At 38.1% G+C, this 14,135-nt stretch overlaps 1 protein-coding gene across 1 annotated transcript; it reads right to left on the bottom strand.

The window, feature by feature from the left end:
* Positions 1–798: 798 nt before the first annotated feature.
* selenoh (selenoprotein H) lies at positions 799–12,791 on the bottom strand. The gene is made up of 5 exons (XM_062044165.1): positions 12,713–12,791; positions 8,603–8,702; positions 8,267–8,409; positions 5,534–5,645; positions 799–1,269 (listed from the first exon to the last, which is right to left on the bottom strand). Exons 1-4 carry the CDS (start codon positions 12,729–12,731, stop codon positions 5,539–5,541), a joined length of 369 nt encoding a protein of 122 aa, XP_061900149.1. The 5' UTR covers positions 12,732–12,791; the 3' UTR covers positions 799–1,269; positions 5,534–5,538.
* Between the last annotated feature and the right edge of the window lie 1,344 nt (positions 12,792–14,135).

The raw sequence follows: 14,135 nt of genomic DNA on the forward strand, positions 1-14,135 counted from the left end.
TAGATATCGACATCATATATAGATATAGACATCATATACAAGATATAGACATCATATATAGATATCGACATCATATATATAGACATCATATACAAGATATAGACATCATATATAGATATAGACATCTTATATAGATATAGACATCATATATAGATATAGACATCTTATATAGATATAGACATCATATACAAGATATAGACATCATATACAAGATATAGACATCATATACAAGATATTGACATCATATATAGATATAGACATCATATACAAGATATAGACATCATATATAGACATCATATATAGATATAGACATCATATACAAGATATAGACATCATATATAGACATCATATACAAGATATAGACATCATATACAATATATAGACATCATATATAGATATAGACATCATATACAAGATATAGACATCATATATAGATATCGACATCATATATAGATATAGACATCATATACAAGATATAGACATCATATATAGATATCGACATCATATATATAGACATCATATACAAGATATAGACATCATATATAGATATAGACATCGTATACAAGATATAGACATCATATATAGATATAGACATCATATACAAGATATAGACATCATATATAGATATAGACATCATATATAGACATCATTTATAGATATAGACATCATCTATATAGACATCATATACAAGATATAGACATCATATATAGATATAGACATCATTTATAGATATAGGTGCATACATATACTAGATATTTTTGGTTTTCTCTCCCATCACAAAAGTCCTCACTTTCCTTCATTTGTGATTTGGTTTACACTCGTGATTAAACTGGTGATTATTTGACATTTATTTCATTATCATGGTGTTACTTTGTCTATTACTTATTTCACATGCTATTTTTTTTTTACATTTTTCTCTGCAAAATATAATTACAACTGAAAGCCTTTGTTTTGACTACATTTGTATTCATTTTGGTAAACTTGGGATGATCTATATACTGTATGATTCAACAAATCAACAACCACAATACAACTAATTCCACCTTTATTAAACACAACAACATGTAATATCCCAATGATCTTAGGAGAAAGTAACCAGCCAAACTAGAGTGTGTACTGTACGTTCTCCAGAGTGCTCCAGTAGAGGTCAGCCTTCCTTCAAAGACTGGATGTGCAGGAGCTCGGTCCATCAGAGGAGAGACTGTGAGCATCCAGTTTGGTCTCTCCTCGTCATTTTGCTTCCACAAGTCTCATGCCATCGACGATTAGCTGCATGAAAGACAGGCAACAATGTTACAAGCTCTTACACCAGACCGGAGCAAATTAAGGCCCCGGGGGCCGCATGCAAAGAGCTTTTCAATCTGGCCCGCCGGACATTCCCAAATCATTTTTTTTAGATGTTTAAGATGGAAAGTGTAGCTGCCATGATGATCTGCAGTCATGTTTTATAATGACCGTAAGTCTTCAACTATACAAAGTAAGGGTGTAACGGTGTGGTGGAATGTCCAAATCTGAAACAGCAACAAAAGTGAATTTAGTACAAAAGTTGTATTTACCCATAATCAAATGGTACAAGGTTGGATTGAATTGCCATGCAAACAGACAACGTCTCCGGAGACGTTGGACGAATCGAGAATCATGCGAATCATGCATGGACTTAGTCTACTTGGTTATTTATGTGTTTCCCTCGTGTGTCAAGGTCCAGTTGTTTTGGACCTGTTTGTTCTGCAACATCCTTGAATCCCTTAGCCATAACAAACAATCAAAACATTTTGTACAATGGTCAGGCCCGACCATACGTTCAACTCTAACCCACATATGCTCTTCCAATGGTACGGAATAGAAAAAAGAGAAACGAGCAGACATTCCACTACTGTCGTGTCCTCCTTAATGCTTTTCCACCTCGCTCTCTTTCCGGACTTTGACAGACACAAAATATGGTACAAAGGTCAGAAATTCCACTACAACGGTACACAAAAATTTCGGTTCGGTACGTACCTCGGTTTAGAGCAGGCCTGGGCAATTATTTTGACTTGGGGGCCACATTTAGAGAAAAAAATTTGTCTGGGGGCCGGTATATCTATTTTTATGAACACTAATACAAAACCTCACAATAATGTCTGATTGAATGCTAAAAACGTTATGACAGACCGCCTTAAAAAACGTAATGAAATTTTACATGTTTCTATGAAGGATAAAACACTGAATATTGACAAAATATGAACGTCACACCCCCTTTCGATCGACATATTTTACAATCAAGTGAAACGCAACAAAAATGCAACAAACAGTGAAATATGAACGCGAAGGGTACAAAATAAACACACCTGCAATGTTATATATCACTAAGCTTTAGAACTTTGTTGTGAAAATCTCCTCCCGCGTCTGTGGAAACGCTTCCTGCCCACACTGCTTGGTGCCTCGTCTGAGCTGCTATGACGTAGATTACCACAGTAACTAATTATATGACCATAGTAACTAATTAGATTACCATAGTAACTGGTATATCATCCATAAGCGCAGATTCTAAGCATTGAAATATTTTGTATAGTTCAAGACTTACGGTCATTAGAAAACATGACTGCACATCATCATGGCAGCTACACTTTCCATCTTAAAGATCTCTAGTCCATAGTGGATCTAGCATAATAGTGTGAGAGTCCAGTCCATAGTGGATCTAGCATAATAGTGTGAGAGTCCAGTCCATAGTGGATCTAGCATAATAGTGTGAGAGTCCAGTCCATAGTGGATCTAGCATAATAGTGTGAGAGTCCAGTCCATAGTGGATCTAGCATAATAGTGTGAGAGTCCAGTCCATAGTGGATCTAACATAATAGTGTGAGAGTCCAGTCCATAGTGGATCTAACATAATAGTGAGAGTCCAGTCCATAGTGGATCTAACATAATAGTGTGAGAGTCCAGTCCATAGTGGATCTAACATAATAGTGTGAGAGTCCAGTCCATAGTGGATCTAACATAATAGTGTGAGAGTCCAGTCCATAGTGGATCTAACATAATAGTGTGAGTCCAGTCCATAGTGGATCTAACATAATAGTGAAAGTCCAGTCCATAGTGGATCTAGCATAATAGTGTGAGTCCAGTCCATAGTGGATCTAACATAATAGTGTGAGAGTCCAGTCCATAGTGGATCTAGCATAATATTGTGAGAGTCCAGTCCATAGTGGATCTAACATAATAGTGAGAGTCCAGTCCATAGTGGATCTAACATAATAGTGTGAGAGTCCAGTCCATAGTGGATCTAACATAATAGTGTGAGTCCAGTCCATAGTGGATCTAACATAATAGTGTGAGTGTCCAGTCCATAGTGGATCTAACATAATAGTGAGAGTCCAGTCCATAGTGGATCTAACATAATAGTGAGAGTCCAGTCCATAGTGGATCTAACATAATAGTGTGAGAGTCCAGTCCATAGTGGATCTAACATAATAGTGTGAGAGTCCAGTCCATAGTGGATCTAGCATAATATTGTGAGAGTCCAGTCCATAGTGGATCTAGCATAATAGTGTAAATCCAGTCCATAGTGGGTCTAACATAATAGTGTGAGAGTCCAGTCCATAGTGGATCTAACATAATAGTGTGAGAGTCCAGTCCATAGTGGATCTAACATAATAGTGTGAGAGTCCAGTCCATAGTGGATCTAGCATAATATTGTGAGAGTCCAGTCCATAGTGGATCTAGCATAATAGTGTGAGTCCAGTCCATAGTGGATCTAACATAATAGTGTGAGAGTCCAGTCCATAGTGGATCTAACATAATAGTGAGAGTCCAGTCCATAGTGGATCTAACATAATAGTGTGAGAGTCCAGTCCATAGTGGATCTAACATAATAGTGAGAGTCCAGTCCATAGTGGATCTAACATAATAGTGTGACAGTCCAGTCCATAGTGGATCTAACATAATAGTGAGAGTCCAGTCCATAGTGGATCTAACATAATAGTGTGAGAGTCCAGTCCATAGTGGATCTAACATAATAGTGTGAGAGTCCAGTCCATAGTGGATCTAGCATAATATTGTGAGAGTCCAGTCCATAGTGGATCTAGCATAATAGTGTAAATCCAGTCCATAGTGGGTCTAACATAATAGTGTGAGAGTCCAGTCCATAGTGGATCTAACATAATAGTGTGAGAGTCCAGTCCATAGTGGATCTAACATAATAGTGTGAGAGTCCAGTCCATAGTGGATCTAGCATAATATTGTGAGAGTCCAGTCCATAGTGGATCTAGCATAATAGTGTGAGTCCAGTCCATAGTGGATCTAACATAATAGTGTGAGAGTCCAGTCCATAGTGGATCTAACATAATAGTGAGAGTCCAGTCCATAGTGGATCTAACATAATAGTGTGAGAGTCCAGTCCATAGTGGATCTAACATAATAGTGTGACAGTCCAGTCCATAGTGGATCTAACATAATAGTGAGAGTCCAGTCCATAGTGGATCTAACATAATAGTGTGAGAGTCCAGTCCATAGTGGATCTAACATAATAGTGTGAGAGTCCAGTCCATAGTGGATCTAACATAATAGTGTGAGTGTCCAGTCCATAGTGGATCTAACATAATAGTGAGAGTCCAGTCCATAGTGGGGCCAGCAGGAGACCATCCCGAGCGGAGACGGGTCAGCAGCGCAGAGATGTCCCCAACCGATGCACAGGCGAGTAGTCCACCCCGGGTCCCGACTCTGGACAGCCAGCACTTCATCCATGGCCACCAGACCTGTGTCCCCCCACCCCCCGTCATAGTATATACTGTACTTACAGCACGTATATAAAATGTTGATGAAGGTTTGTGGATGTTTTTCCAGAGTGCTTTATAGGCGGAATAGAGCGAATTCCATTGGCTTCATTGATAGCTGACTTTTGCTAGCTTTTAGTTATGAGTTAGATTGCGTGAAAAATAAAAACTTCATGTATGCTTGTCTCGCATAAGGATTGTGAATGATAGGCAAAAATCCAAAAAAAGCGCAGTTAGCCTTTAAGAACCTAATATTTGGAAATAAAAATGCGATTTTATTATCAGAATGTCATTTGGGAACATTTTAAAAATATTTTACTTGGATATTTACTTGCTCAGTCTGTCACGGTTTGAGTGAAATTCGCTAGCAAGAACACCAGGTTAAGTAAGGTAAAGGAACATGCGTGGTCAAAATAAATGCCGCAACTAATCAGCGTATATCCATGATTGGTGCAATGCTTTTGGAGTCATACCAAAGACTATAAAAATGGGAGCCATTAACTCCCTGCTTGGCACTCAGCATCAAGGGTTGGAATTGGGGGTTAAATCACCAAAAATGATTCCCGGGCGCGGCCACTGCTGCTGCTCACTGCTCCCCTCACCTCCCAGGGGGTGATCAAGGGTGATGGGTCAAATGCAGAGAATAATTTCGCCACACCTAGTGTGTGTGTGTGACTATCATTGGTACTTTAACTTTTGACTTTTTGTGATTAATCACTAGAGTCAAGTCATTATTTTTCACAGCCATAACTCAATTAGATGGAGCCTGTTTTAAAATGACAAACCTTCTCTACTCCGTGCTTAGAGCCTCCTGAAGTGCAGCAGCAACGGCATCAGGTTCAGGAAACTTGAGTTTACGGGGTGGACCTTTCTTTATTCCCGTCCAGAGAGATGTTTCTATTGACATGAGACATGCAGTGGTTAACAGGGCTTAGGTTAATAATAAGATCATTCAAAGTTAGCACAGTGGGTGTTCAGTAAAATCTAGTATCGGCGGTATCGATATTTCAGTATCGGTCCGCACATCACTGGCAAAAACGGCCTCTTAAAAAAGTGCAGGAGACATTATGTCCGTGTATTCAAAGCCGTGACACACCTCCATGTCCTCCCAGGGCTTGCTTGGGGTTTCTTCGGGTTAATCTGAGACTTAAAATCATCCGTTCATGTGAATGTGAGTGTAAATGTAATCCCCAGTGTCTCCTTTTTCTGAAAATCCGCTGGGATAGGCTCCACACCCCCCAACCCCACAATAACCCCGATGAGGACAAGCAGTATTGACGTACGGGCATACTTGCCAACCCTCCCGATTTTCCTGGGAGGCTCCCGAATTTCAGTGCCTCCCGAAAATCTCCCGGGGAAACCATTCTCCCGATTTAAACCCGGACAACAATATTTGGGGCGCGCCTTAAAGGCACTGTCTTTAGCGTCCTCCACAACCTGTCGTCACGTTCGCTTTTCCTCCATTCAAACACCTAGTCACATAATATATGCTGTTTTTACACACACAAGTGAATGCAGTACATACTTGGTCAACAGCCATACAGGTCACACTGATGGTGACCGTATAAACAACTTTAACACTGTTACAAATATGCGCCACACTGTGAACCCACACCAAACAAGAATGACAAACACATTTCGGGAGAACGTCCGCACCGTAACACAACAGAACAAATACCCAGAACCCTTTGCAGCACTAACTCTTCCGGGACGCTACAAGGTGTGTGTGTATGGAGGGTGGGGGGGTTGGTGGTAGCGGGGGGTGTATTTTATAGCGTCCTGGACTGTGGTCCAAGTGGGCTATGAGATATAATGACTGATGAACACCTTCGTTCGATAATGAAGGTTGCCTCAGCTCAAAGCCTAATTAATGAAGTAACATCCAAGAAAAGATGGCAGGTATCTGGCTTGGGCACATCAGATTAGATCAGTGTGTTGCAAACTGAGCAGTTTAAAGTCCTGAATGGTTGGTTTATTCATTGTTATTTTATTTTCAAATGTATTAGCCTGTGGAAAAAGTTAATGTTGATATTTACCTCAGAAGGCTGCAAATAGAAAAGAGGCATTCAATTTTTATTTAAAGGCCTACTGAAATGAATTTTTTTTTTATTCAAACGGGGATAGCAGATCCATTCTATGTGTCATACTTGATCATTTCGCGATATTGCCATATTTTTGCTGAAAGGATTTAGTATAGAACAACGACGATAAAGTTCGCAACTTTTGGTCTCATAAAAAAAAGCCTTTATAAGTTAACCCGGCCGTATTGGCATGTGTTGCAATGTTAAGATTTCATCATTGATATATAAACTATCAGACTGCGTGGTCGCTAGTAGTGGCTTTCAGTAGGCCTTTAAATTGTATTTGATATGCCATTGATATTTTTTTTAATTATTATTATTATTTGAAAGTCGATTTTGCATGTCACTATAAAGTTATATAAGCCTTGCTTGCTCAATATTCAATGCAAAACTTGTTTGGGTCCCTATTAAAAGGTTCATTTGTTCAACCTTGGCCCGCGGCTTTGTTCACTTTTAAATTTTGGCCCACTCTGTATTTGAGTTTGACACCCCTGACATACTTGTTCAACAGCCATACAGGTCACACTGAGGGTGGCCGTTTCAACAACTTTAACACTGTTACAAATATGCGCCACACTGTGATCCCACACCAAACAAGAATGACAAACACATTTCGGGAGAACATCCGCACCGTAACACAACATATCGTATTTCCTTGAATAGCCGCAGGGTCGCTAATTAATTTAAAACCTCTTCTCACTCCTGCGGTTACCAAAACCATGCGGGATGGGCAAGCAAGCGCTAATTATTTTAAAACCTCTTCTCACTCCGGCGCTTACCTTATCATGAAAAGCACATTTAATAAAAAAAAACGTTATTATGGTCTTACCTTAACTTGTAAATGAGTCCATGTGCAGCCGCTTCTGATCAAAGGCAGTCTTCCTTATCTTTCTTCAGTTTTAAAAGTCTCTGGAGATATTCCTTTAATTATTACCTCCTGCTTCGATTGAAAGTCCAGTTTAGAAAACTGTTTTATTTTAGATATGTAATCCTCCATGGTAAAAGTGCAAGCAAACGATCGCTGCTCATGCTTGCTGCTTGTCGTCTTCTTCTGCAGTACGGGTCTCCTGCAGTAATGGTAGTCGCAAGAAGGATCACTATCGCCCTCTACCACTAGGAGGCGGGAGTCATTTAATGACTCATATTTGACCCGGCGGAAGTGCCAAGCATGCGCCAATTATTTTGCGAAACAAGTTTGACCCGGCTGTAATTCCAGGCAGGCGAATACTATATTCCCGGCGGCAATTCAAGGAAATACGGTAAACACAACAAATACCCAGAATCCCTTGCAGCACTAACTCCTCCGGGACACCACAATATACATCCCAAGCTACCACCAAACCCCGCCCACCTCAACCCCCCCATCTCCCGAATTCGGAGGTCTCAAGGTTGGCAAGTATGCGTACGGGGTGGCTGAGCGCCATTCCTTCTGCTCACCTTTGCCTCCGTCAACCAGAGTGATCTCAAAGCTGTTCCGGCGAGGCTTCTCCGGGTTGAGGACCACAGTGAGTTGAGGGCGTGCAGCCAGCAGGGCAGATTTAACACCCTCAGCATTACGCCCATACACTCGTCAGCTCTTGCTGACAAAAATAACAGATAAGCAGAAGGTTGTCAGTGTTGCCCAACTAATACATTCAGCAATGATTCCAAGTGATCTGCGGAAGAATCCTCTCTCGCCATTTCATGTGATCTCAATTTTGGAACACTAACTTTGGCCAATTTATTACTTCCACTCAAGTTACTATGTTTGGAGTGGTGACATCAAATACTCACCAGTGTTCAATGATCACCTTTTGACCCGCCTCTTCCCCTTTTGCCTCCTTGGTGGGCTTCTCCTCCTCATTCTCGGTTTTGCGCTTGGTCCCACGGCGGCCTAAACATGTTTGTTCACATCAGAATCACAAATACTTTATTAATCCTGTCAGGATAATTGTATCTAAGTTATCACAAAACTGTGTGTTTCCATGAGTTCCCGAAGCAGACAAAAGCTGTCTTTGATCTTACCAATCAAACGGCTTGTAAAACTCCACTGTGTAGGATGGGAAGCGACATGAAGGTGTCGGTTTCTTTGATGTATTGTAATCCAAAGGAAGATTTTGTCTTGACCCGAGATCTACAACGCGGAGCGGAAGCAGGACCTGACTCCCCACCAGGCACCTTTTCTTTGAACTCTTTTGTGACCAAAGGCAGCGGCTGTTTACGACCCCCTTCCTTTAGAAACAACTGTTGCCATGTAGTCAGGGAAAGTCCAAATAAAAGAGGCGGCGTACAATCTTTCGCCAGAGCGCGGTGGGAGACTGTACAAGAGTCCAGCCCAGACGTTTCTCCTCAATTGAGCTAAATTGAATTCTGTCTCTGTTTAATTCCTTGCTACTTTGTCTGTTTAATACAGGGGTCACCAACCTTTTTGAAACCAAGAGCTACTTCTTGGGTACTGATTAATGCGAAGGGCTACCAGTTTGATACACAGAAATAGCCAATTTGCTCAATTTACCTTTAACTCTATGTTATTGTTAATAATTAATGATAGAAGAATTAAATTAAAATGTATTTATTATTCTTTACAATTAAAAAAAATAAATTACTTGAACATTGATTTAAATTGTCAGGAAAGAAGAGGAAGGAATTTAAAAGGTAAAAAGGTACATGTGTTTAAAAATCCTAAAATCATTTTTAAGGTTGTATTTTTTCTCTAAAATTGTCTTTCTGAAAGTTATAAGAAGCAAAGTAAAAAAAATAATGAATTTATTTAAACAAGTGAAGACCACGTCTTTAAAATATTTTCTTGGATTTTCAAATTCTATTTGAGTTTTGTCTCTCTTAGAATTAAAAATGTCGGGCAAAGCGAGACCAGCTTGCTAGTAAATAAATAAAATTAAAAAAATAGAGGCAGCTCACTGGTAAGTGCTGCTATTTGAGCTATTTTTAGAACAGGCCGGCGGGCTACTCATCTGGTCCTTACGGGCTACCTGGTGCCCGCGGGCACCGCGTTGGTGACCCCTGGTTTAATAGATGTCATCAGTGTTTGAACCTGACAAATCCCTAAAGGGAAATTGGGGATTTTCAGCACAATCCCATTCAAGGGCAGGGAGAAACATTACAGGATCGCTAACGGCTCTGCCAACTTCCTTACAGAAAAGGGTGGGAAACCGGTAAACAGAAACATATCAAATTGTTGGTATAAATAGTCTTATATTAAAATTTGAGAGCACATAATGACAAAACTAAAGCTCGGCAATTCAAGTTGTGAATGGGCTTTTATTCTGAAGGTTTCTCCCTGTCGAATCAGAGGCTGTTTTTCTTGAGGAAACTGAGGGGCTTTCAGGCTCTTTTTTTTCCATTTCTATCCATCCATCCATTTTCTACCGCTTATCCCCTTCGGGGTCGCGGGGGGCGCTGGAGCCTATCTCAGCTAAAATTTAATTTTTTTAAATGTATCTCCTTCATTGATGTGCATTTTTGATCAATATTAATATTCAGGATGTATTGCACATTTTGAACAAGTTGCCTGCAACATGATTACATGCAACTCCAATCTAGCAGCCCAACCTCTGAATATATGAACAAGGCTAAACAAAATCATCCCTTTCATATTCTTAATGCCTTCTGCAAAATGCTGACGATTTAAAAATAAACATGACATAAAACGACATGTTTATCTCCATTTAACATTCATGTTTGATTAAATTAAAGTTACAAAGGACTTAAAGTTAGTTTTATTTGCGGACGACACGACTGCTTTCTGTTCAGGAGAGAACACACAGAAGATAATACAAATAATAACAGCAAAAAATGAACAAATTAAGAAAATGGTTTGACCAAAACAGATTAACTTTGAATCTCAGTAAAACTAAAATAATGTTATTTGGTAACAGTAGAAAAGAGCATCGTGCACGAATACAAATAGACGGAATAGACATTGAGAGGGTAAAACAAACCAGATTTTTGGGAGTATTAATAGATGATAAAATGAACTGGAAATCTCATATACAAAATATACAACATAAGGTGGAAAAAAAACATTTCAATAATGAATAAAGCAAAATACGTCCTGGGCCAAAAATCACTTCATATTCTCTACTGCTCGCGAGTGTTACATATCTGAGTTATTGTGCAGAAATATGGGGAAACAACTACAAATGTGCGCTACATTCACTAACTGTGTTACAAAAAAGATCAATTAGACTGATACATAATGTTGGATATGGAGAACATACAAACACTTTATTTATTGAGTCAAAAATATTAAAGTTCGATGATTTGGTAAAATTGCAAACAGCTAAAATGATGTACAAAGCAAACTATAACCTGCTACCAAGGAATATACAACAATCCTTCTCAACTAAAGAGGAGAACTATAACCTTAGAGGAAAATCTAATTTAAACATTTGTATGCACGTACAACACTTAGAACCTTTAGCATATGTGGAATTAAATGATGGAATGGATAAAGTAAAGAAGTTAAACATTGTACTGATATGATGCAGTTTAAGATGTTGTTCAAATGAATAGGGCTTACAAAGTACAAAGAAGAAGAATTATGAGAAATACTTTCAACCTTATTGAAAATAAGATATTCTTCATCTCAGTATGTTAATAATGACTGACTTAATTATATATTACACAACTATCACGGATAGCATTTTACTATATAAAAAAAAAACAGTCAGTAAATGAATGTACCGTATTTTTCGGAGTATAAGTTGCACCGGAGTATAAGTCGCACCTGCCGAAAATGCATAATAAAGAAGGAAAAAAACATATAAGTCGCACTGGAGTATAAGTTGCATTTTTGGGGGGAAATTTATTTGATAAAAGCCAACACCAAAAATAGACATTTGAAAGGCAATTTAAAATGTCTAAAGAATAGTGAACAACAGGCTGAATAAGTGTACGTTATATGAGGCATAAATAACCAACTGAGAACGTGCCTGGTATGTTAACGTAACATATTATGGTAAGAGTCATTCAAATAACTATAACATATAGAACATGCTATACGTTTACCAAACAATCTGTCACTCCTAATCGCTAAATCCCATGAAATCTTATACGTCTAGTCTCTTACGTGAATGAGAGAAATAATATTATTTGATATTTTACGCTAATGTGTTAATAATTTCACACATAAGTCGCTCCTGAGTATAAGTCGCACCCCCGGCCAAACTATGAAAAAAACTGCCACTTATAGTCCGAAAAATACGGTATATATTTGTAAACGCTCTGAAGTGGGAAAGGGGTAGGATTAAATAAGTTTTGCTTCTTCCTACTCCTTTTCGGACATGATGTAAAGTGAAATGATATAAAATTGTGTGATGTATTATGCTGTAAGTGTGTTCATGTTCGAAATAAACTAAAGAAATAAATAAATAAAATAGACTATCGACAACAACAACAAACGACATCCCACAAATCAGTGAGAGGTTGTGTTGATTTTGAGATGCTTATGTAACCTATTTTTATGGGCTTGCCTCTTTGTGATGTTAAGTTCCTGTTATAAGCTGTTTTATTATTATATATATATTATTTTGAAGGCGCTAAGAGCGGAAGTGGTGACAAATTGTAGTGAAGCGGAGGTTTTGAAAAGAAAAGAAATAAAAGTGGTCCTCGTGTAAAACTGGAGCCTCCGTGTTTGTTATTTTGTAGTTTTATACAGTATAGGCGACATATACAAACCCTCGGTTACATTAATGTTAAAACATGACGATGTAAAAAAAAAAAAACGTGCTACCAACAATAGGAGAGTAAGCTGCGAAGCTAAAATGACCGTCGTCAAATATTTTTAATGGTCAATATGAGACGTGGTAATGTTACTTCATATCCAACATTAAGATGCGTGTTGGAAACAAAGTGAAAGTGAAACTGACTGACATTAATACCGACCTGCTCCGACGGACGCCATTGTTGTTATGAAACTTTCGCGCGCCGGACATGGACTGTACCAACTTAGTCGAAGGGGTGTAGTAATTTATTCCGTTATGATAAATGCGTATTTTATCCGTTATGTTCCATTTAAAAATGCCAATTATTTTGAATTATTAGCAGTTAAGATTAAAATTTTAAAAAAAAATTTACCATCACCTTTTACATTTAAAAAAAATGGACTCCACCATCTCACTGCCCTTGACGTTACACTCCTTACAACAAGGGGGCGCAGTTTTTCCAGTGGCATCATTTAGTGACGTGCGATACCACTGATTTTCTTTCCGATCCAATACAAAGTATAATTCTGGCTGGATACCGGCGATGCCGACCGATACCGTATCTTTGTGCATATATCGAACAAAATTTAGGTGAGAAAAATAATGCATATACTAGAAAGATAATAGTAAAAAAAATGTCAGAAAAGAGAAATAATTTGACAAAAAGCTTAATTTTCAAAGATGATAATAATAATATACTTAGTCACCTATAACATCAAGTTTTGTCTTTATATATATGCATTTTAGGGTTGTCCCGATACCAATATTTTGGTACCGGCACCAAAATGTATTTCGATACTTTTCTAAATAAAGGGGACCACAAAAATTTTTCATTATTAGGCTTTATTTGAACAAAAAATCTTAGGGTACATGAAACATATGTTTATTATTGTAATTTATTCCTTAAATAAAATAGTGAACATACTAAACAACTTGTCTTTTAGTAGTAAGTAAACAAACAAAGACTCCTAATTAGTCTGCTGACGTATGCTGTAACATATTGTGTCATTTATACACCTATTATTCTGTCTGTGGCTGGGGGCATGGTTAAGAGGGGAGGAGTATATTTACAGCTAGAATTCACCAACTCGAGTATTTCATATATATTTTCATATGTATTCCATATATATATATATATATGTATGAAATACTTGACTTTCAGTGAATTCTAGCTATATATATATATATATATATATATATATATATATATATATATATATATATATATATATATATATATATATATTATTTTATTTTATTATACATATAAATAAAAGAAATACTTGAATTTCAGTGTTCCGGAGGCTATCCAGTAGATGGCAGTATTGTCCTGTTTAAGAGTGTCACAACATTGCTGTTTACGGCAGACGAACTGCTTTATGGTAGACGAAAACGTGACTGCTGTTGTTGTGTGTTGTTACCGAGCTGGGAGGACGTTAATGAAACTGCCTAACAATAAACCCACATAAGAAACCAAGAACTCGCCCTCGATCATTCTACAGTTATAACGTGATTGGGCAGGCACGCTGTTTATATCGTGGGAAAGCGGACGCGAAAACAGACTGTCGCCGCTGTCCCCACTCAGGTCTGCATGGAGCTGGAGG

This window comes from Entelurus aequoreus, linkage group LG04 (assembly GCF_033978785.1).
Source record: "Entelurus aequoreus isolate RoL-2023_Sb linkage group LG04, RoL_Eaeq_v1.1, whole genome shotgun sequence".
In the NCBI taxonomy this organism is placed as follows: Eukaryota; Metazoa; Chordata; class Actinopteri; order Syngnathiformes; family Syngnathidae; genus Entelurus; species Entelurus aequoreus.